Source organism: Meleagris gallopavo, chromosome 13 (assembly GCF_905368555.1).
Source record: "Meleagris gallopavo chromosome 13, MGAL_WU_HG_1.1, whole genome shotgun sequence".
NCBI lineage: Eukaryota > Metazoa > Chordata > Aves > Galliformes > Phasianidae > Meleagris > Meleagris gallopavo.
The window spans coordinates 9,353,384-9,377,425 of record NC_139416.1 but is presented as its reverse complement, the minus strand read 5'-3'; the positions used below and the strand labels follow the sequence as shown (position 1 = coordinate 9,377,425).

The following is a 24,042-nucleotide window of genomic DNA, read 5'->3' as shown; positions in this document are numbered from 1 at the left end:
AGTGAGAAAACAGTATCTTGTTTTCTAGTTCAGGAAATTCTGTGAATTAAATAATGAAAAGCCACCTTGTGACTGTATTTTTATTCCAAGAAAGGAATCAGTATAATTAACAAATCCATCATCTCATGGATGATTAAGTTGGCTACAGAGGTTCTCTTCATGAACAGGAATTGAAAACTGCTCAACTGCCTTCCTGCTGTAATCCAAAACCCAGGTGATAGGATAGGAATTAACAACACCTCCTTAATGGGTGCACAGCAACAATAAAAATTTTAGATACCATTTAAAATATAATGCAATATGTCAGGAACACCAGTCCACTTCATAAATAACTCTTGATTAGTACTGGAAGCACAAGATAAATAACAGTCAAAGCTTCTCACTGTAATATTGTAATAGTTGCTAGATTTAATGTCATAATCAATCATCCCAAACTATACACAAAAGTATATTGATATATAAAATCTTAGTTAATTTGATACAAAGGAATAAGTTTGGTAACATCCTTTGGAGTGAAAAAGGAACTAGGGAAACAAATTAGTGTAGTCAAAGATGTATTTAGGTAGCACTAAACACAAAGTGATGTTTGAAAAGCCCTGTCGTACACAGACAGGTGGAAATAAAAGCTAAAGCAAGTTGTGTTAGCCGATACAAATGTTGCATTGCCTTGCTGGTTGTGACATGAAGTAATCACTGTACTCAGCTGTGTTTCTCAGCAGTGGTACAGTGCAAGAAATGTTTGATTTAAAAGGTCCTAAAAAAAAAATGTACTAACACCAGCATTGTAAATTGATCTCTTACCAGTTACTTCATGTAACAAATAAATCCCACGTCAGTATGACAGCATTACCCTCATCTGAAGCTTCTACACAATAGAGCAGTTCTACGGAGAATGGTACAAGTTTATATCCAAATGACCAGAACAGCTATAAAGAGGAGAGCAAACCAGGTGATTACTCAGCACCCTCTAGTTGTTGCTGGGATTATAGAAATTACCATACTAAGATATTGTTAAAAACAAAACTTTAGAATTCACAAGAAACAGAAGCAGCCTGTTTTTCAAGAACAGCACAACACGCAAGTCAGGAACCCAAAAACGTGTGAATTTGTTGTGCCACTGTTGGTCCAACTACTAGCTCGAGTTCTTTGACAGATGCATTACAAATCTGGTGGATGCTTCCAAACTGTTGCAGTAGAAGCAGAGCTTTCGTTTTCCCAACTCCTGGGATTTGTTGCACTGTCCGAAACACTGTCGCCTCAGCCAGCTGTGAGCACTGTTTACGCAGAAAAGGATTACTGGTGTGATCCTTACTTTGTTCACGGACCTAAAGCAAAACAAAACTATAAGCAACACCGAATGCCCTCTGCTGGAGCTCTGTTTTTTTGCTCCAGTGCATACCTTCTAAGCCTCACCAGGAAACCCAATGGTTTCTTAACTTATGAATTCAATTGATGCAGTCAGAGAAAGAATAAAGTAAAAAGCTAAGAAACAAGCTAAGAAATTTCTCCAGCCTGACACAAAGCAAGAAAAAAAAAAAATCACAAGTTGGTTTTGACGGACAAGTATAGATTTCCTGGTGCTATCCAGTGGCATCTCAGTGCTAGATCACATACAAAAAATACAGTATCAACTTCTTCCATTTTTTTCCTCTGCTTCCTCCTCCTACTGAACTGCTCTACCTATTAGCGTTTCAGGATTTGTTTTCCTTTCCATCAAACCAAATGTTGGTCTCCTTTAAAATCATGCGTGTTTTTTCCAAAAAACAAGTGATGATTGAGTGGAAAACAGGTAATTTTCTGCCCGTATTTTATTGTCTATCCAGTAACATAAGAACTTACAAGTTGAGTAATAAGTTGAGAAGCTTCTTCTTGATTTGCCACAGGAAGCAACACCATTCCAAGCTGCAGCACAACGAGCTTTTGCACTGCTGAGAAATACTGCTCACTTATTGGAGTCTTCTCGACAATCACAATTCCACCAAGGCTGCTGGCCTGTATTGAAGAGGGTTGAGGTGGAAAAAGACCTCATTAATGAGCTGATGCAACGCAGCACAGAACCAGCCTGTCAAATGTGAATTAGGCAGAAGCAAGTCAGAGGAAGAATGAAAACTGCACAAGCAGCACTGAAGCTAAATAAAGCATTATTACCCGGATGTGTAATCTTTCAGTTTTCAGGTGGAAATACCACAGAATTTTAGCTTCACCAGAAATAAAAAAAAGTCACGATATGAATGTTTTCAGAAGCATGGAATATGCAAGCTGCAATTGGAAACTCATCATCTTCTCCTCCTGTGGTACTTACATTCCTAAACCGCACCAATCTTCGCTTGAATTCATCCCCTGCAACCAAATCTGCTTCAGAAATATATAAAACACAGATTCTGTTGGAAAGATGGAAATCCACGAGTCCCAAGCCATCTTCAAAGATGAGTTTAGTTTTCCCTTAAGGTTAAGAATAAAAAATACAGCAGTTTAAAGACACACGCAAGCACTTACCCACGCAGCTCTCCTGATACACCAATAATGCTGTTGGCTCGGCTATCAAACTCATTTAAGTAGTCATTCTTCTCTTCAAGCACAACCAGCTCAAGGAAGCTAAACCAATACCTTTGGCAATACCGATTAACAGCTCTTGGAAACTATAGATTCCAGGCAGCCTCTCGACACACTTTGGCCTTACAGAACCCCACACCCCCCCGTGCCTCAGTGGAGCTGCAGCCCAGCTGCTCGGCAGCAGCAACGCAAACACGGCAGAATTCATCACAGCCACGAACAGCTTTTTGTCTTACTCAGACGTGGCTACAGCCGAATGAAGCACGTTCCAGAAGTTCGGCACCAGCGCGGAGCAGACGACCTGCTGCCCGCCCTCACCTTGCAGCCTGCGGGCCATCTCTGATCCCCGCCACTTCTCGTTCCCAACCACATGTCCGTAAGGGACAACTACGGATCCCGCCGCTGCAGGGAGGCTTCCTTTTGCCGTCATCGGACCTGCCTCGCTTTTTTCCCTCAGCAGCAGTTAGGCTCTGTTTAAAAAACGCGGAAGGGATTTTATAACTCCACAGGCCAGCCGAGAAAGCCCGCGGCAGCGGCCCACTCCGAGGCGCAGGAGCCCCGTTTCCCTCAGCAGCAGCCGCGAACCGCCCGCCTCGCAGCGCGCGCCTGACTGACGGCGCCGGCCGCGAAAGAGGAGACGAAGCTCCACCGCCGAGAGCGAATGAGAAGGCGGCAAGGGACGGGGCTCGCCGCTGGTAGGTTGCTATGTTCGCAGGAAGGCGCGCGCCGATTGGCGGAGCGCAAACTCCCAACAAATCCGCCGCACTGTTGCTAGCGGGTCGGTCGTGCCGGGAGAAGCGTCCAGAGGAAAAGCGGAAGGCAGCGGAGCGCGTTCTCAGCCGCGATGGCGTTCGTTTTCAGGAGAGGTCGCGAAAGGCCCTTCGTGAGTACCGCCCCGGGCAGGCGCCGAGCCGCGTGTCTGAGGGCGGTGTCCGAACGCTCCCGGGCTCCGGCAGCTCGGGGCGGCGCGCAGCGAGCCGGGCACGTGGCAGCAGGCGGGGCGCAGGGCGCTGCCGGTGCGGTGCTCTGCACAGCTCCCTGAAACGCAGCAGTCGTTCCCCGTTTTCCTGTTAATTATCCCATTGGAGAGGATACGGAAAAAGTCGCCATTTAAAAAATCTGCTGTTAAAACCTCATCAGGATTTTTTTTTTTTTTTGCCCCTATTCAGGCTGAGCCTTTATGACTCACGTAAGACATGTCTTATGAGACTTGTTTAGTGATTGCACTTTCTTCATCTCCTACTGCAGTGACAACAGGTTACAAACCTTTTGTACAAGACAGGGAATAAGAATTGTTACTACGAAACAAGGTTCAAATAATTAGAAGTAAATTAACATCTCCTATGCCTTTCTTGTCTATGTATGAAAATAAGACTTTAAATGAGTATATTGCAGTTCTGATTTTGCAAATAGTGATGTAATGAGTGGAGAAGGTACGGTCACTGATATACATCTGTTATGTAAAGTACATTTCTAACCTTCATTCATACTATTCATACATGCTCTGAAGTTACATTTAAAACCATTTCAAGTTTTCTCTTCACATTAATTGCATGTGAACGTTCTTCCCTTCTGTATTATTTTGTGAAGTTAGTTTTTGGGCGTGTTCGGTTCTGTACTTTTTTCACTGTGATCCTTAAAGTCATTGCCAACTAATTTTATTTTAAATTGTTTAGAAACACATAGCTCATGGCCTGGTCCCTGCTGCCACCATAGCTCCTAAACCTGCAGTTCCCCGCACCCCTCCCCCTCGTAGCCCAAACCCTTCTCCAGAAAGGCTCAGGTAGGTTTTGAGTTGTTTCTTTTTTTGTTTCATCAATTGCAGTAGCACACTAGGAATGCATGATGAGCAGAGCTGCTGTTGTAGTGTTTACATAAGCCTTCTCATAAATGAATATGTTTTTTAGGCAGAGCTGTTCTGAAGTACGATAAGCAATTAAGACAATTACCTTTCTATATAACTTATAAATCTGAGTCGATTAAAGACGAATGGACTTTTCAAGGTGAGGGCCATTTCTAAATTGGATGCTACAGTGCAGGACTGTAGCTGTGCTAGTACCATGAATGAAGAACCTTCTACTCCTTAGAAAAGCTAAGTTAAACATTACTAACCTGCCATTCTATTGCATTAAAAATCAACAACAAAACGGGGACTTAAAAACTTGTATGTAAAACCACTGTTAGGTTGAATTAGCAATGCAGGCGACTAGTACAAAGTGAAAATATGAATTTAGTTTCATTTGTAGTACCTTACAGTTTTTCTTCTTTGCGTTTAATTCACTTCTGGTTATTTTCTGTGTTCTTTCTGGTGTCCATATTATTCCTGGTCAATTCCAGTTCACTTCTTCTTTTTGACCTCCAGCTGCTGTCATTCCTGATACAGCCCTCATCATTCCTTTCCTTTGGTATTCATCTTCATCTTACTCCACTCTGCTCTGCAGCATCCCACTAGCAAGCACTTCCATCTACTTACACTTGCACTAGTTTGTAACACTTCAGCATTTATGCACAGCTTCACAGTCATCAGTAATGACATCAACAATTCTGTGTAGTTTCCTCCTGGGAAGTAGGAGACAAAATAGCAAAATATGGAACAGTTTCTCAACCTGCCTCCAGGTACTATTATTAGGACTGAAGTGCATGCTAAATACTGTAAATTTTTGGTGTGAATTTTGGAAATGTAATTCAGTGTATTAATTTCTTTTTCATGTATCTGATTTAGGAAAAACTTAATAGGTATTTATACTGTACTCTTAGATTCTTGCATTGTAAGAGCACACCGGGTTTTATGCATTACCTTGGAGTTAAGTGGTTTAAATCCAGTCCCTTAGCAATGTCGTGTTGTTTTTTAACTTTGAACTTCTGGCTTTTCTTAAATAGCGAAGACATTTTACATTGGAAGAGGAAATAAGGTGTGCAGCACAGAGATGACATCAATATTGCATTGTTTCTTTTTTTTCTATTTTCTTCTAGATCTGCTTTAGCAGCAGCTATCCTTGCAACAACACTGACAGGGCGCACGGTTGCTATTCCTCAGCCTCGGCAGCGATCGCTTTCTGAAGGTGATTCCACCCACATAGAACAGGAGGGCTTTGAACCATATGCTACAGTCACAGAGCTCAGAATGGGGTAGCGTATGCTTTCTGTTTTGCTCTCTTAAATTAGAAATGAAATCTTCCAATGGAATAATTTTAACCAAGAGTTACTGAGAACTAATTCAAATCCTAAAACCAGTTTACTTCATAAATTAAGTCCAAAGCTGTTATTCTACTTCTCATAAAGTGATGTATACCATCCCTAGAGAGGGAGGTCTGGATTGTACAGTTACTGCACATAAAAACATATTATTTCTGCCAAATGCCTATCAGTTATACAGTTAATCACCGAATAATCATCTGAATTATATAAGGTAATTCCTTTGTGCTAAATTATTATTTCAGACTATTCTTGCTGTAGAATTAGCAGCCTTTGATCTCTAGTGTGGTATTTTCTTTAAACTAGAGAAGAAAACAGTTTTGGTGTTGTCTTTTAAAGGTTTTAAAGCATACGCATAGCTTAGGCTCCTTGTTTGCAGCTAAAGCTTACATATTCGTTTCTGCTGTTGGACTTGTGTACATTCTCTGACTGATGACTCTACTTTACTGGCATTTAGCAACACTGAAGCAGGCTTTGAACTGTTTTCTACTTACAGGCCTAACTGGAAACTTGATGGCAGTGACAGATCTCCTGCACAGTCACTGGAAATAACAGGCAGTTACTGTGAGGATGAGGACATGGAAACCTATCTTTCAGATGGTGGCAGAGAGGCAGAGTCCAGCTCTGACAGTAATGAGAAACAGGGGGAAAGCTTCAGCACCAGTGCGATTTATGCAGTTCCCTGTAAAAACAAAAAGGTAGTATTTTAAATCAGTTAATTCTTTTACTGTATTGTAATATATTAATATGAATATTAAATATTACTATAGCTTGTCATTCTCTTCTTACTATTTACTTATTTATTCCATTTTTATTTACATCTTTTCACAATCAATTTACTCTTAAACATGTTAAGTTTGTTTGTTGATCCTCACAGATTCCTTATTAGCACATTTTTCTTAATAGGAAATCACTGATATTATTGCTCTTACTTATAGATTTAATGGAAGTACATATTTTAATCTGGTGAAGTGTCCCAATATTTTACTAAGAGCGTGATACTTAAGTACTTTTAGGCATAGTGAAAACTCAGTAATTGATTCAGAACTGTGCTAAGGAGCAGGACCCATTCAGAGAGAAGAACATTCAAAATCAAACAGAAGACATGACCTTGTGTCTTAAAGACCAGTGGGTTTTTGTGTGTTTAAAGCACAGAAGCAGCTTAAGACTGCTGAAGTTGCATTTAAAGCTCAGTTTGCATCTTTGTCCAAAGTGCTACAAAAACTTACTCAGAAGTAACTGAGTACTACAGAAGGAATAAATTGCTATGTATGTGAAAGGAATTGGAAAACACACCTAAGTGAAGAGACAGTAATCAGGGAGAAGAGAGGGAAGAAGGGGTGTGTTGCATACTGGGATGTTGCTACGTAATCAACAAGGAAAACAGCTAAGACTGCTAAAAATTATTCATTAATTGTTCAAGTACTGTAATACCATAAATGGCAGAGCTTTTTTAAAGAGTAAGTTTAGATACAGAATGGCCTGGATTGGAAAAAGCCCTAAAGTCCACCCAGTTCCAATTCCTTGCTGTGTCAGGGCTCCTCCCACCAGCTCAGGCTGCCCAGGGCCCCATCCAGCCTGGCCTTGAAGGCATCCAGGGATGGGGCATCCACAGAGACTAGCTTCAGGGCAGGTAAGACTGCACTGGGCAAGGAATCTGAAACAAAAAAGGCCGACAAAATAGACAGATCATATGATCCAAGTTGTCCACCTCCTGCTAGTTGTGGAAAGGCTATATTTTATGTATAGTCCCGAAGCCAAACATCATGTCATTTCATTTATTATCTTAACATTCTGGAGTATAATTCTAAATGTGACTAAGACATTATTATAGTAAAGGTTTCATACACATATCAAGATGTACTGTCATGGGCTATTATAATAGTGTTATGATTTAGACAGGCTTGTCTTATTTATACACAGGAAGAGTTTCAACCATCTCCTAGTAATAATGCTGAGAAGAAAGAAACATCTCATGAAAGTCAGTTTCAGGTGTCGGTGGATGAGTCAAACATGCAATCTGAAGGTAAAGGTTTACTTTACGGCAAGATGCCTTACCATTTAATATCATGGGAGAAAATAATTTTTGAACAACCTACATTTAACATGATAATGATATATTCCTTTTAAAAAAAAAAAAGGTCAGAGAAATGTTAAGTAGCAGCCACTTCTAGTAGTTACAGAAAAATAAGAATTTGCATAGAGGGAAGACTGCTCTATATCCACTCTATAACTGAAACTCTTAAACATCTATTAACAATCAGCTTTAAAAACAAAACATCTAAATTGAGCAATGAGCTCTGTCTGGTCTACCACATCTCTGATATACGTGCCAGAATCAAAGCATTTTATTCTCTGAATGCTACTGGAGTGCTATGGTACTCAAAGCTTTAATAGAAGAAAAAACCCCAGAAGTTAGAAGGGCTAATTAGGTAAAAAGAAAATATCTTTAGTCAGTCATTTTTCTTGGACTAAGAAAATGACATGTCTAAAAATCAGCTGTAAGAACACTTTTCTGAAAACATAATTTCGTTTCTTCCATGATTATATTTATACAGTGTGAGTGGTAAAGTAAGGTATCACATCAGTATTTTAATAAACCACTAAGGGGATTTTAGAAGGACTTTCTTGTGCTTATTTGCAGTACATAATGTGTACTTAAGTATCCAGATGCACCCTTAGAATTTACAGGCTTACCAATACTTTCATTCTTAATTAACCCACAGATCTGCTTTTCTTTTTTTCTTTAACAGAGAACAAACGGCTTGGCTTGAATTCAAAGGTAAGACTTATAAGAAGGTTTATTTGTGACGCACTATGGAAAATATTGTGCTCTGGTGTTATAAAGAGCTGCCAGTTTACAACTGTCTTTTATGACTATCCTAGAGTCTCTCATACGAACTAAAAAGAGGGAGCAACATTCAGACTGTTAGGACACGAAACCTGGTTTATTTTTAAAGCCATTATGAAATGGTTTTCAGAACTGTACATCTTTGACAACGAGAGGAAATACTATTTCAGGTGTTTAGGAATGATCAGTAACAGTGGTAAGTAACAAGATGGCAAGACAGATAAATGACAAATGCAGCAGTGAGTCCAACCTTCAACTTTATTGATATCAAAGAACTGTTTCAAAAGTTCTGTTTCTTAAGTTCTCTAGCACTGATGCTGTTCAATGTGTTTCAGAGATGATAACTTAGAGCAAACTGTCTCTTTTTTGTTATTTCCATGGTAGGAAGAAAAATCATTAGCTGAAAGTCTGATCCGGGAGAAGCCTCCACCATCCCCAGGTACTTCTGATTTTTCTGTGACATTACTGCAAATCTTCACTTTAAAGAATGCATGTTTATAAAAATACATTTTCCAGCTTATACTCAGTAAGCCTAATTCACAAAAAAATATATTTCTCCTGTACAGATTTAAAAAAAAAAAATGCTGAGTGTTGTGATATGTATTAAATCAATAGTTCTAGGCTTTTTATGTTGGGCATTTAATTTGTTTTTATTTTCCAATCTAAGTGATGTTTTTAAATATGAAGTGGTAAGCAACGTAATGAAATGAAAGTTATACTGGACTTCTCTAGTCCCCTAAGTTTCATCTGTGTTAAAGGCTGTCACCATTACTAAGCATCTCACTGCAACTGAACTGGTTGACATGAGGTGTGTGGTCTATCTTCAGCTTCTGTCTTAAATGTATATTATTGCATCTGTGCAACAAATTCAGGCACAGCACTTCTAAGCTTGTCACATGGATAAATGGATAAGGTATCTGCCTAACAGGAGTTCATGGGTCTTTATATCTTTCCATGTAGCCTAAGTATTTCAGACCTTCTCACAAGAAGTAGTGTGACTAAGCAAATGAAGCTGCTATGTCAGTAACAGAGCTCTGTATATCAAAATGAGTTACTTGGTTTCATGTGTATATTTCTATACTAAGGAACTGTGACTATATTAAGTTATATTCACACAGTATGCTGTTAGATTATGCTGTCTCTTAAAGTCTGTCATTAATGGTGAAATTGCAGCTTTTATTTGAATAGATAAGCTGTTTAGTCCATATGGCAGGAAAGAAAAAAATGAAGTAGATCCCTTATTGCTAATGCAACAATGTATCTGTATTCCTGCAGACAATCTGAAGTTTTACTTTTTGAGGACTGTGAAGTAGCTTCTGTGCCTAACAGAACACTGAAACTTGTTCAGAGGGAACAAGAGCAAAGCTTTAATTACATATTTGATTAAAACAAAAAAGGGGCACAAGAAGATCAACTAAGCTATGCAGACATGGACACTTTGCTTCCTGCAGCGCCTATTTCTGTCTCACCTCTCTGATTACCTGTGCTAGGGAGAGGAAAATACACATGCATTTTCCTTGTGCCTTATGGAAAGTTGTTTGGTTTTTTTCCCAGTGCCTCAGAGGAAATGTGAACTTGGAGCCACTGCTCTGTATAGCTCTTCCCACACACATCTTTTACATACTTTCTTACCTTAATCTTCTGGAAGCCATCTGTTGATTTATGTATCTTACGTAGTACCACTCATGTCAATAATAGAAAAAAAAATGGATTATAACTTGCTGAAATTTGCTGTACTGAAATCTGACTATAATTCAAATATATTGAATGTTGGCATCTACAGATGTCTCTATTCGTGCAAGGCAAGCACGGGAAAATATGACTAGAGAAAAGCTCAGAGAGCTACAACAAGAAAACTGGTCTTTGAACAAGGCATATCAGGCTGTGGGCCAACAACTCGACGGAATAAAACAGCAAATGGAAGAACAGCAACTAAAACTGAAGAGACTAGAAGCAGAAAACGGAAAACGTAAAGAAGCTGCAAAGACGACACATAATGAAGGTGGGAGACATACTGCTAGTGGTTTGATTTTTCTAATTTCTTATAACCCATTATTGGGGCAGCAGGTTTTTGTGTTACTAATTTGAGCAAGTAGTTCTGCAGAAGAATTTTTTGTGCAGTATTTTTTGTATTAATTTTGTCAAGGAATAACTAGAGGCTCATGAGAAAGAATGTTATTCCATGTTCCTTGTGTTAGTAGTTTTTCATAGGCTTACTCCCTAACACTTTTGAGAGATGTTCTCTTGTCGTTCTGGCTTATTTTTTTCCTTAAAATTAACAAATCAATGTTAACGTTTCTTGAAATTTGATTGAAATGGATAGGGTATTTGTTTTAATAGGAGAGACTACAGAATTACTTTCTCTGAGACAACAAGCACAAGAACTTGTAGATGAAAATGATGCTTTGAAATTGACAGTCCATCGTTTGAATGTAGAGTTAAGTCGCTATCAAACTAAATTCAGGCCACTGACCCGAGAAGAGGTAAGAATGTTAGTTATAACAGCAGTCTGTATGGAGATGTCCAATTGTGCTTTAATTTACCTTTGAGTTTTTGGGGGTAAATTCAGATAAAATAACATCAGTCTACACATGGCATAGGCTTCCTTCTGAAATTTAGAATAAGCACTTACCTTTAAATCTAACTTTAAAAAGTTGGCCTATGTTAGTAAGCTGCTGAAGTTTCAGTTTTGCTGACTGTATGCATTACATGTGCAACACACATAATTAGAAACATCAGCTTGTCTGGGGATAATAGTCATATACTTTTGCAGTGTCTGATGTTGGTGCTTTAAAAAGCAAGAAATAACTTAAGTTTCTTTTTAAATATCTTTTTTAGCACCTAAAACTAAATAGTTTACCCACTAAAGGACCACCACCCCCATGGCTGGTAAGTAGTATATTTTTGCTTATCTGCTCATTCCTTTTCAAGTAAAGCAGTAGAATTTCTTTACTGGAATCAAAATACTCAAACTCTCAGGATATTACTTAGTTCAACAGCATCACTGTCACATAATGGTAGAATTTGATGAACATTTGTTTCATGAAGACAGATGCAATGGAAAAAATTTGCAGTGAATATGTGCATCTCTGGGTCAACTAATGATAAGCTACAAATTGCATACAGTTCCCAAATTTGCACTCATGAAAGCAATTCAAGAACAGCTACTGTGAGAATTGTAAATACCATCCTCACTGAGTACTGTCTGATATTACTTTGCTTCAAGGTCTATTGCTTAATTATTAGTCTGAATTGTTATTCTTCTGCAGAGATTATTTTAAGTAATACTAGAAATACCGTATTGTAGAGATTGTGATGATAGAAATTATCACAGGCCCACTAGTAGAAAGTGGTAGGCAAATAATCCATGAAATGCTTTATTTCATTGATACCCATAAAATTAAACCATACCTCCTCAGTCAGAATGACAAAGAACTGGTGTTGGGCAGTGCTCTAGGTGGCTGCCTGAGCAAAGATGTTGCTCAAGGTGACCTCCAGAGGTCACTCCAGCTTCACCAATTCTGTGATATGCAGCATATGAAGATGAATTTTCCAAGTTGAAATGATTAGATTATAAATAGCTGACTAATTCTTCTTTATGGACAGATTTTTTTTTTTTTTTTTTTTTTAGTATGCACTCCTATGAGAAAAAAAACTTGGTTTCTAGATTGAATTGCAGTGCACTAAGAACAAAGCACTGTGAAAGAAATGGTATTTTGACTTTGTGCAAGTTTATTTAAATTACTTTCCTGCAATTTAAGGAGCTCCTGAACTATTTACTCCACCTTCAATTACACACAGAACTAATGGCACCTGAAAGCCCTTAGTAGTTTTTAAAACTAGCAGTGAAAAAGCTAGTAGGATGAGAAATTAAAACTACTGATGAGATTACAGTTTCTATCTGATTTATGAGATTTTTTAAAACTTTTTTTTTCTTAAGCTGGATATGAAGTATTTGTCTCCTCTTCTGTTGGCATATGAAGACAGAATAAAAGAAAAGGAAGATTTAAATTTTGCACATGAGGCAAGTTGTCATTCAAAGAAAAAATACTTCTAAAATAAAGCAGAAACATCTACTTATATTTTTCAGGGATTTGTCAAAGCTGTTTTCTGCCTAAAATTACAAATGACCTTTTCTTTAGCAGACATAGTTGTTTTTCTGTCTTAAAATGCTTGGTTTGTTGTTTTTTGTCAGTTGTTCAGATACAGAATGTGGCACAATATTGCAGTGTATGGGAATTGTAATTTCTGAGTAAACTATAAAAAGTCAGCCAGTAGAAGAATTTATTGCTGCCATTCATAATGGGGATGCCAGTGCCCTGTATTAGCTGGGCTTTGGATTTAGTGGAAGTACTATATTTATTTCAAGTTATTTAAGGATTGGGTACTGCCTGTTTTTGCTCTTTATAAATGTATTTTATCACCAAGCCTTTAAATTAAAAAATTGTTTCTTGAGAATCTTTTTTCAAACAGTGATCAAAAGGCAAGGAAAGATTACCAAGGCATTCATCTTTTCTCATTTAAACTATATATAACCAAGTCCAAGGAACTACATGAGCTTCAGAGCAGAACTGTTATTCAGAATAATTTATTTCCTTCAAAAACTGAAGCCAGAGAATGAGCCATATTTCATACTGAAATGTATGTTATTACCTAGTAGATTCCAGAATTCATGGAACGTTCATGCTCTTGAATCTATGTTTTTATTTTAATTTGCTTAATTCAAATGACAATTGACAAAAATCTCAATTCAGATATGCACGAGTTCAAGATGAGTGACTAGTCAGATAACGTTAACATGGGAATTATGAAGGCACTCAGACATGCATATTTTGTTGATGTAAAAATTAAACCAAAATATTTACTTCTAAATATTTTAATTTGAAATCCTTTACCTTCCAGGAGGATATGAAGAATTTTAAAGTACAAGTTGAAGAGCTGGTGAAGGAAAATGAAGACCTGCATGAGCAATTAAATAAAAATAACTTAATTACCACTACAGAATGGCAAGTTATATTATGAGAAATAAATGAAAAATTAGTAATCGTTTTGCTTGATCCATGCAAATGCACAAGATTACAGATCTTAAGACTGGCAGGGGACTGGATCAGATGACATACAGAGGTCTCTTCCAGCCTAAACCACTCTTTTTACTATAATTTACACATACCTATTTTTCCTTCCTTTTACAGTGAATTTTATTTAGTTTGTAAAAAAAATTACTTCAAATAATTTACATTTTCAAAGACATTTTATGCCTCCAGTGAGCTTACCTTACATTTTGAGATTGCTTTTGATGAAGGTTTTTCATTTGTTATTGAAGGGCATTCAAATGTAATTTTTAAGTTTATACTGTTGGAAGTCAGTTGTTTTCTCTTTTGGACATAAACTACAGTCATTTTATAAACTGCCTGTTATTGCAGGCACCAGCTACAAACTCAGGCCAGGCTCGTCTTGGAAGAAAACAGGTTGTTGATGGAGCAACTTGAAATTCAACAAGCTAAAGCAAAAGATAATCATAGACAACATGTTCAAGAAGGTATGTGCTTGAGCTTTTAGTCACAGCAACTGCATGCTCTCTCCATAGACAGTACTGCAGTTTTTGTGTTTTTTTTTTTTTTTTTTTTTAAATTTCCTCAGCTTGATAAGATGCTTATAAAACACTACTATGAAGACAGGAAAAGGGAATGCCACTATCACTTACTGATTACTATACAGGACAGTCTGCTTTGACTTCCTTCTTCTGAAAAAGTGACCAGAACTGAAAAAAAATGAAATCAGTAAATGTAAATGTATTTCAAAAGCACTTAAAACTTTACAGGCTTTCATGTTCAATTTAGAATCTGTGGGCTTTATCGGTTCATTTCTCTACTTTCTAAACCAATGTTTATTACTGATAAAATATAGTTGATTATATCACAGGTAGCAGCATGTGATTTTACTTTCATAGTTTGGTATTGCTTAGATTTATATGTATATGTCAAGTAGTAATCAGTTTGGTTACTTATTGTTTTATCAGAGGCTTGTATTTAGTTAAATAATTATGCTCTGTATCAACCAATTCCTCTCGATAATTTTTGATAATAGACTTCTGAATGAGTATTGAGAAAAAAAGCCTGGCATGTTACAGTTTAAAATCCTAGTACTGAAAGCAAGATTTCTTAGTGATGATTAAGACTGAAGGTATTAATTCTGTGAATCTTAATTCACAGATTAGGATGTCCTGAAAAACATCTAATTCAGTTTTGTTAGTATAAAGCTTATGATGAGAATCATTTTATTAAATGAATCTATATAGCCAATTTTCAGTTCTGAAATTCTCTGCTTATCTGACACGCAGTTCCAGAAATAGTTTCCTTTCTGCTTTCAAAGTTTAACTTTCCTCCTATTTATAGTTACCAACCTCACTGTGGAAAAATTTGGCACATCTCCTAGACAAATTAGGACAGAAAAAAAACAAACTGTTAAAACATAAAAAACCAGACAAATCCACTGTTAGATAATGCTATAAAGAACAATGAATTAATGTATTATTGGTTTGAGTTTTAAGTGATTGAATTCTGCTGTACCCAGTTGTGCTTTTTTCCTTCCAAAAGCTTCAAAATTGACCAAACAGATAATAATTTTAGAAGAGAAGAAACAGAGTCAAGAAGGACAGATCAGAGACTACCAGAAGCAGTTGAAAGCTCTACATACTACTTGTGAAGAGCTCAAAGCCAAACTGGATAGCAGAATAGCAGCAGAGGAGCATTTTGCTTTGGTGAATGACTTAAAAAGGTATGAGTTTGCATTTGGTGCAAAAGAAACAATTCTACAGAACATTCACATGAGCAAATCCTCATATGCATGCATCGTTTTGTAGATAGAAATATGCTGGTAATTTTCTGTATTTTGGTAGTTATCTTCACACATAAAGAAATGTCAGTATTTTCAAAATACTGTCTTGCTTTTTATAGATGATTAAAATTATAAAAGTAAATCTCAACCCTAAAGGTATGAAAATGATAAAACAAAAGGTCTGTCACAGGTATTTTGGGAAGTAGTGCTTTTCTAAAGACATTCTGTAAATTTGTTTCCTTTCACCTGAGGATAGTAATTTCATTGTTTCTTGGTACAATCCCTTTCCTAGATGTTCTGCCTAACAGTTTCTTCGAAAAAAATAGGCAGGAAGTGGATTTTGCACTATATGTTTTGTAACTTATTTCAAATGCAGCCAGGATGAATTATTTTTATTAATTTTGCTTGTGTTATGCTTCATTCACAAACTGGTATGTCATCAGATTGTAAAACTGTTCTTTAGCACCACTGAACACCAAACATTACTAATGTACCTTTTTCATACCTTCAGCATGATAATCTTACCATAATTTGACTTTATACTGAAGTAGGTGTACACAGGAATCCTGTTCTACATGGTTGTTTTTGCAGCCATTTACAGCAGGAGCAGGAGAAAAAGCGCTCTGAAGTGGAAGATCTCATGGGAAAGATTGCATCACTGCAAGCTCAAAACAAGAAACTACTTTTACAAAAAAACAACTTCCTGGCTGATAAGACAACCCTGGAAGCTGAGATGGAAATGACACAGAAAACAAACAGGTTTCTCTTTTTTTCATTTTGTATTACATTTTCATTTTCTCAATACTTAAATTTCTAAAAATACCACAGCAGTAGTACCTGTAAAAATATTGTCTCACACCCCTGTGTCTCTTTTCTGATTATCGAGCAACTATATCTCCAAAAAGCAAACAAACAAACATCCTCACCACACTTAATTTGGTTTGGTTGTTAAATAACTTTTCTGAACTTTTTACATTTTCACATACATTTGTCTTTACATGCAAATCAAGAATGAATCTTCAGTGGTGGTAGTTAGCTGTAGTGATTAATCACATGTGCATATCTTGAAAAGCAGGATATTCCAGTAACTGTAGACTTTCACACGTACCCCAGTGCTTCAGAGGGAGAACAGGCTTTTGAAAAGTAACAATAATACTATTGTTACTTTTTTTTATGAGCTTGTAGCCATTGCAGAAATTGTTCTTGTGAAAAATTGTTACAGTTGCTGTTCACACAGAATATTACAAAAACAAAGGTAGGGCAGTGATACTTTCACCACTCAAAACATTTCAAGACAGCACCTCTTTAGTAGTGCATCAGATTGGTTTTGAGACTTGTGCAAGTTGACCCGCGCTTAAGATGCAAGTTCTCTTAATGCCATTATTAATTCCTAATCTTTAGATTCTCCTGTTCATTTTATAGGCGATTAAAGAAGAAAATAGGTCTTTTGAAACAGCAGTTGGAGGAAGCAATCGAAAAAGAAGTTGCAGCACATCACTATCTGACAAACCTTATCGGTTTGGTGGAAAAAATAGCGCAGGAACGCGATCATCTTGTTTTTTTGGTAATTACCTTTCATTAATTTGACTTAATTGATGTTTCGGTTACCATCTTATTGCACAATTCTTAATATTGAGTTACTGAAAATAGATAATTTCAGTTGATTGATTTAGCTACATAGATGTATATAGGAAATAGGATAGAAATAACAAATATTATTTTATAGAAGGGCAGCTAGAACTAGAACCCTAGTTTCTGGGGGTAACTAAGCCTTAATTCACAGCAGCATTAGAGCCTGTAATAGTGCCCATTATTTAATCTGATTTTACATACTGTCTTCAAATGCTGAAATGCCATATATTGAAGAACAGCATGAAACCATAAATACTTTGTATGCATTTCTGATTCAGATGGTCCTTAGTGATATGTATGGACCTTCTACTTTGGATGCAAATACACATTAATGCTTCTTTTTAGTGAGCAGTTATTTTGACAAACTTGTGGAGAGTTTTGGAACAACTTCTATTTAGTTTATTTGCTTGGCTTGCCTATTAGCTGGCATTTTATTACAGATGCATTTTTTTATTTACAAGATTTCAGGGATGGTCCACACTGAGTGAAAAAACATCTGCCTAACATCTAACTTAAATCTTCTTTTCGTTTAAAGCCATTCCTCCTTGTCCTATTACTATTAAACTGTGTAAAAAGTTGATCACCCTCTTGTGGTTAAGCTTCTTTCAGGTATTGATTCTTTGTTCTTAACACTCAAAACAGAATAGCTTTGTCTTCCTCAACCTATGTATTTTGTTTGCCTTAAGTAATGGTTATATTTCATTATATCTATACAATGTTTGCAGGCCAAGTGCTTGGAAAACGAGAACCATGGAGTTCTAAACAAAATAGTAGAAGGCAGTCTACGCTTAGGAAGGTTGGAAGAAAAAGTGAAGGTAAACAACTTCTAACCTGAACATTCTGTAGAACTATTTTTATAATAAGTCAGTAGCAACTCTGTGTCAGTGTTGTTATGGAAGATGCTGATTTTGAGTTTTTAAAAAATGAAATCACAGTCATCTTTCATCAGAAGTTCTTACATTGTACTTGAATACTGCATGTGCAGCTAGGTCACTGAATGAACACCATTAACAAGTCTGACTATGGAGCAGAACATTTAATGCTATCTCCTTTTCCCTTTGTAATCAGAAAAGATGCAGCTGAAGTGTACAGGTTTTGCATTTCTTTTTCTAAATAATCATATACAACATGAACTATCCTGCAATGACACTTTTTTTTTTTTAAGTAGGTCGCCATGGTTTTTTGTTTTTTTTTTAAACAGTGGGTAATTCATAAAAATGGTTTTATTCAACAGTTGTTTTAAATAAACTCCAAATATCTATTCTATTCACAGTTACCAAGATGGTGGTCTAAAACTGTTTGTTACTTCAGGAAGAGAAGTAACAGAAGATCACTATAATATAAATGGCTCCCACACGACTCAGTATGCAAAGCATAACAGAATTAGACAGCCAAGAATGTACCTTCTCAGAACTTCTTTACAGGATGTAGGCTATGTCCCCTTCAGTACCAGCTGCTACATCCAACATCGGTGCTCATCTTCACTGCTTGCTGTATATCTGTGATGCTGTGATCTCAGGCAGCCTACCCTTTAAAAACTAGAGAAGACGTCACCACTTCCAGCTGTGTTATCCCCCTCTTCCTACAAATTGTTATCTCCATACACTACTGCCTGCTTTACTTGAGAGAAAATTAATAGACAGTTCTGAACAATTCAGGAGCTTGCTCTGAAGGTTCTGTGAGTGCCTGCAGTTGCAGACGTCCGCATGCCGAGCACCACTTGGTCTGGCTCCCTCAAAATGAGCTTGGGTCCAGCTTGGACCTTTTTAGCCATCCTGCTGAAGTTCTGCTGAGGCAGCTTATGGATTTCAAATCAACTTAGTTATAAGCAATTCTAGAACAATGTATCGTGTTTTAATCACTAGGCCAAAAAGTAGTGCATTTTTGCCTTTTGCACATATGGCACAAATTCAATTGGCCAATAAAAAACAGGCAAGTAAAGCTGACAAATGCAGCCTATAGATTACTTATCAGACACAGCTTTGAACCATCTCAAGCAAAATAAATCTGAAAGAACAGATTTACCTTTATCCACACATTGTATTTAGAGTGCAATCATATCATCTTGTGGTTTGTAGATTTATCTTGGGAATCTCATAAGTTAAATATTCTTCTCCACGTAAGGTATACTCAAGACTTTTTTGCTCTGATTCAGATGAAGATGAAATCTTAGTGCCTAAAGCCTATGATAAAACTTCATATTAAGACGACATAGATAGGAACATTTTCAAGGCTTCACAAAATATCTTTTTACTGAAGGAGGTGCTTCTACCCCAAAAATCTGGTCTTAGAGACAATGTCAAACTTTACATTCTGTAGATATACTACCACTTTAAAGCACTATGGTTGCAAACACAAGAAAAAAAGCTGATATTGGCAAACATTTCTTTTTATCAAGAGAAAAGTAACATAGAAATATGTAACAACACATGACACGCTGTATTTTTCAGTTCCTCATAGAGGTATGCAACTGATTGGAAAAGTTATTTCAAAAAGCAAAATCACGTTACAGAAAAAGTATTTGTCTTTATTTTGAGATTAGACCCATATATTTGGTTATTACTGCTAATCTGCATAAAATGACTTGTGCCCTCAATAAACCAAACAAACTACTATGTGAAACAGCAATATTATTTTAAATCATTAAGGCACTCTGTCCTACCTCCTGGTATTACGATTAGAGAACAAAAAACACACTTTTTCATAGAATACATTGATAAATATAATTGCTGGACAAGTGGTAAGAACCACATAGCTTTCAGCAGCCTGATCTAGTGGCAGAGGGGGTGTAACTAAATGATCTTTAAGGTTCCTTCCAACCCAAACCATTCTATAATTTTGAGTTCTGTGAAGTATAGCTCTGCACAAGTGTGTTTTTTTGCATCTGATTCTTTTCACTCCGAATCATAGAATCACAAGATTGGAAAGGATTTACAAGATCATCTGGTCTAACTATCCTCTTCCTACCACTGCTACCACAAGCCAGTAACCGTATCTCGTAGCTCCTCATCCAGACACCTCTTGAACACTGCCAGGGACAGCAATTCCACCACCTCCCTGGACAGGCCATTCCAGTGCCTGACCATTCTCTGAGAGAAGCAGCTTTTCTATACTGTATGGTATTTAGAGGACACACTGGTTTTATATGCATAACGAAGTGCAAGCGTAATACCATAACAAATAGGTTAAAAAAAAAAACAAAAAATGTAATGCAACACACCTGATGGATTTAAGAAAAGCATCACTGATGAAAAGATTAAACTGCGAATGAATCTCTCACAACTTCCTTTGGTTGGTAGTAAATTGCTCTTATTTCTCATAATGTTTTTCCTATTAATTCTACAGCTCTATAAAAAGAAAGCAGCTGGGAAGCTTGGAGATATCAGTCTCAAATTGACTGAGCAGGAGAAAGATTTTGCTGGGAAGACTGCTCAGTACCAGCAAGAAATGAAGCACCTCCAGCGTCTGCTGCAAGACAAGCAGGAAACCCTTGATGAAGTGCTGCAGCAAAAAAAGTAAGTCAGAGGCAGAAACAATCCAAATAGATCTGACAGGGAAGAGGGGTGGGACCAGTCAACTGCACACAGCAAGCTTGTTTTCCATCAGATCCCCATATGGTATATTATTTTTCTCAGTCTTATTTAACCATATTGAAAATGCTGAAATGCTCTCAATTCTATCCTTCCCAGCTGCAGTACTTTTTGAAGGAGGAATTTATTTTTTTAAATATCAAGAAAGAATCTATATATATGAAAAATAGCAATCTGAGCCTAGTTTCTGATGAGTTAGGGGTCTACGAATCATCAAGACGTGTTAATTATTTAACAGCATCTTCTACTAAAGGCTGAACACTTACCCATTCCCCCTCCACAACAGCTTTCACACTGGCAGAAAAATCAATCTAATGAGTACACATGTCAGGTTTCTTTTTGAATCTACCTCACTGTTTTGTTAACAAGTGACAGATTTGCCACATGCAGAATGAAAAGAAAAATAACTTTAACTATGAACAGCAGTCAAGCTTCACTATAAAATACTTTACTTTTTTCTTAAAGCAAAAAATACAGAAACAAAAACCTACCGTTGTGCAACTACAGTTGTGTTATAACTGCTGCTTCTTAGATGCTTACCTGAAGAAAAAGCTTAACTGTCAAAGCTGTGGATTACACCCCGCTGAAGTCTTACTTATGACTGTAGTACACTGTGTGCAAAGTCAGGACCATCCACAATATGTTTCTTTGACAATGACATGCTTTGACAGCTTATTCCAAAGTGAAATCAGCAAGCACTTTCAGATTCTGCATGTCAGATTTGTTCAGAAGTTAATCTTCCAAGAAAAGTTCAGACACGCCACTCCCTCTCTAAATGTATCTGTTTCCATACATCACCACCACACAAACCCAGAAGTTGACACCATTTCTGTTTGGCCTCCACAGAGAGGCATTAGCTGAGCACAGAGCCTGAACTGACCTGTTGCTTGATCAGACTTGTTTAGCTGGTAGACAAGATACAGAAATCAGATCTGGCAGAAAAGGGGGTGCATGTGTTACAGAAACATACCTGCTAGAGGAAGCAGAAATGCAGTCACAACAGCCTGATTCAAAGGCAGTCACAGTCTCACAAATGTTGTTCTTTGTGTTGAATTAACCTCAGTCCTCTCTGATGTTACATTTGCTGGGATTTTAAAAGCAAAATAGGACTTAATTTCAAATCAGAACATTTCAAACATCTAAATACATGCATTGTATAATTTGCTTATGTGCATACCATAATTGCATACGGCTGAAAAGTGGTTTTAAGATTAAGATTTATATTCATTTTTCTTCCTAGAAAAGTAGAAGGTGAACTTGAAGTCATTTGGGAATCCACATCCAAAGAAAACAGGAGAATGAGAGAACTCTTACGTAAATCTTTGGGAAAAAATTCCAATATGTGGAATACTGTTACAGGTAATGAGTCATACTTGGATGAAATCTCTCAGAAGGATCTTCTTTATGGACATGATTTTAGCTATTGCGATGTGAAACAATCACCTACTAAAAATGAAACTCAACAACAATCCTAGCAATAAGAATAAAGATAGCTTATGCATTTTTATCACTAAAAACAGGACTATTACAGGAAGAACTCTGTGCCTGAATTTGACAACACCGAACAGTAGAACAGTTACCATCTTCAAAATTAATTTATTTTTTAGAATATTAATATGACAACAGCATATTCTCTAGCTATAGTAATTATGAATATAAATCTACACTTTTATTTTTTTATTTTTTGAAGAAAAAGCTGTTCCTTACTCAGGCAAAATGTGGTGCAATTCCAAATTAAACAACTATCCAGTTAAAGAGAAAAAAAACAAAGCTGCTGGTAAGCTTGGAGTTGTAACACAGGCAAAGCACGTTCCTGGCTTCAGATTAACTAAACAGCAAAAAAGAAAGCCTCTATGTGGTAAATGTCTCTCATTATACATCTTAATTAAAAGGCCTAATTTCAGGCAATTCTTTCAGAATATCACCGAATAAACTATAGATGAAATAGAACCAAAACTGAAGAAAAAAACCAAACAATTTTGGTGTCTGTTCTCTGATCTTAACATCCTGATTTGCAAGGATGTTCTTATATTGGATTGCCTGCCAAAGATCTTGTTCTTTCAAGGACAGAAATACTTAACTGCAGAGCAGATAGGGACACAAACAGCTTTATGGTGCGTGAAAGCACAGCTGTCCACAAAGCAGAATTATAGGAATCTATCCATCAGCACATTTCCTCCCAGTTTTACCAAGGTTGATGAGATGCTGACAGAAGATGCAGTCCTCCTCCTGACTGAGTGGTCTGAGTCCTACTTTGGATTCAGCTGCTTCGCAGGAACTCACTCTGACTTCTTCCAAAGCATTTTCTGTAGCAGAGCCAGTCCTTAAATTAGAATCAAGTGTATTCATCTTCATTTTCCTAATAATTGCTTTTTCACAATACTGCACATCAATATGAAAGTATTTCAGTACTAAGTCTCATTATACATTACTTAAATTTAGGAATTCATACATATTTTTTGGGATCAGCTTTTTGTTTTTTGCTTCATATCCATAATAAAATCCCAAATGGAACCTGAAAATTTTAACACTGTACTGAAATCTGTAACTATAGAGGCTGTATAAAACTAGAAATGTTTAATCATCACATTGACTTTGATAAAGGTAACAAAACACAAAAAAAGTTAAATACTGAAAAGAATACATACTGTTACTGTAAGGGACCAGAAAATTTCCTGCTTTCTTGAGACATTTTCTTTCATAATAAAGTAAAACCATGAGGAATCGGTACTGGGAATTTATCACTATTTAAAAAAAAAATCTTCAGAAGTTAGAAGAATTTTTAATTTGTAAAACACGCTCCCCCCCACACACACACATCGAGGTCAACTGCTTGTAAACATCACTCAAGGTGGATGAACTCTGAATGTGAACACCAAACATTGTTAAGAAGCTTTAAGCACTTTTACAACTTCTCATTATGATTCCAATGAAATGCAGTTACATGGTATTTGAAAATTGGTGTCATAAAAGTGGAAGGTTATTTAGTGATAAAAGTTCATGCACGTTGGATTATCAAAGCTTTCCAAGTACAGTCCCTCTCATCACTGCTTAATCCATTTATCATGCAGTACAGTAGTGTCACTAGGGCGTTATCTGCTATCAGCTGAGGTAACACAGAGGTAGGTTTATGCCCAGCTGATCTGGCAAAAGTTTTGGTAATGGTAATACTTAAGAATAGTGATTGAAGTTGCACAAAATAAACTTTGTTCTTTTAGTTACCAAGACTGTGTACAGTTTTTGTTAATATACTTGCATGCGTTCAATAAAACTGCTTTTTTCCCCTACCTCGGGAAAGTAGAGGTCCTTCAGTCTGTCTTTAGGTTAATGTATCTATAAACACAGTTGCTAAGTTACACTTTATTGCAACATGGATTAGGTACA

At 36.8% G+C, this 24,042-nt stretch overlaps 2 protein-coding genes and 1 long non-coding RNA gene across 8 annotated transcripts; 1 reads left to right on the top strand and 2 right to left on the bottom strand.

The window, feature by feature from the left end:
* Positions 1–388: 388 nt before the first annotated feature.
* Positions 389–3,192, bottom strand: FAAP24 (FA core complex associated protein 24). The gene is made up of 4 exons (XM_003209804.5): positions 2,872–3,192; positions 2,303–2,442; positions 1,840–1,992; positions 389–1,325 (listed from the first exon to the last, which is right to left on the bottom strand). Exons 1-4 carry the CDS (start codon positions 2,981–2,983, stop codon positions 1,083–1,085), a joined length of 648 nt encoding a protein of 215 aa, XP_003209852.2. The 5' UTR covers positions 2,984–3,192; the 3' UTR covers positions 389–1,082.
* An 86-nt stretch (positions 3,193–3,278) lies between these two features.
* CEP89 (centrosomal protein 89) lies at positions 3,279–23,945 on the top strand. Its single transcript, XM_085235181.1, has 19 exons — positions 3,279–3,436; positions 4,230–4,336; positions 5,527–5,682; positions 6,245–6,446; positions 7,672–7,774; positions 8,502–8,530; positions 8,984–9,038; positions 10,383–10,601; positions 10,940–11,082; positions 11,438–11,488; positions 12,540–12,623; positions 13,502–13,605; positions 14,023–14,138; positions 15,196–15,376; positions 16,028–16,195; positions 16,859–17,000; positions 17,794–17,883; positions 20,414–20,583; positions 21,899–23,945. Exons 1-19 carry the CDS (start codon positions 3,398–3,400, stop codon positions 22,131–22,133), a joined length of 2,394 nt encoding a protein of 797 aa, XP_085091307.1. The 5' UTR covers positions 3,279–3,397; the 3' UTR covers positions 22,134–23,945.
* On the bottom strand, positions 4,116–22,982 carry LOC146543485 (uncharacterized). Of its 6 annotated transcripts, XR_014886185.1 has the most exons (5): positions 22,848–22,982; positions 15,962–21,742; positions 15,003–15,030; positions 6,243–14,360; positions 4,116–5,112 (listed from the first exon to the last, which is right to left on the bottom strand). It is a non-coding gene; the product is annotated as an uncharacterized LOC146543485 (long non-coding RNA). The 6 variants fall into 6 exon arrangements; XR_014886184.1 differs by having other exon boundaries at positions 6,243–15,030; XR_014886181.1 differs by having other exon boundaries at positions 6,243–18,606; positions 19,094–21,742.
* Positions 23,946–24,042: the final 97 nt, after the last annotated feature.

Excerpts from the sequence above, each read along its gene's own strand:
- FAAP24 (XM_003209804.5), bottom strand. The coding sequence starts at position 2,983 with ATGACGGCAAAAGGAAGCCTCCCTGCAGCGGCGGGATCCGTAGTTGTC. Across the intron at positions 2,443-2,871 it reads GATGGCCCGCAGGCTGCAAG|GGAAAACTAAACTCATCTTT; the intron begins GTGAGGGCGGGC and ends CTTAACCTTAAG. Across the intron at positions 1,993-2,302 it reads GATTGGTGCGGTTTAGGAAT|GCCAGCAGCCTTGGTGGAAT; the intron begins GTAAGTACCACA and ends TCTTCAATACAG.
- CEP89 (XM_085235181.1), top strand. The coding sequence starts at position 3,398 with ATGGCGTTCGTTTTCAGGAGAGGTCGCGAAAGGCCCTTC. Across the intron at positions 10,602-10,939 it reads AAAGACGACACATAATGAAG|GAGAGACTACAGAATTACTT; the intron begins GTGGGAGACATA and ends TTGTTTTAATAG. Across the intron at positions 16,196-16,858 it reads ATGACACAGAAAACAAACAG|GCGATTAAAGAAGAAAATAG; the intron begins GTTTCTCTTTTT and ends TTCATTTTATAG.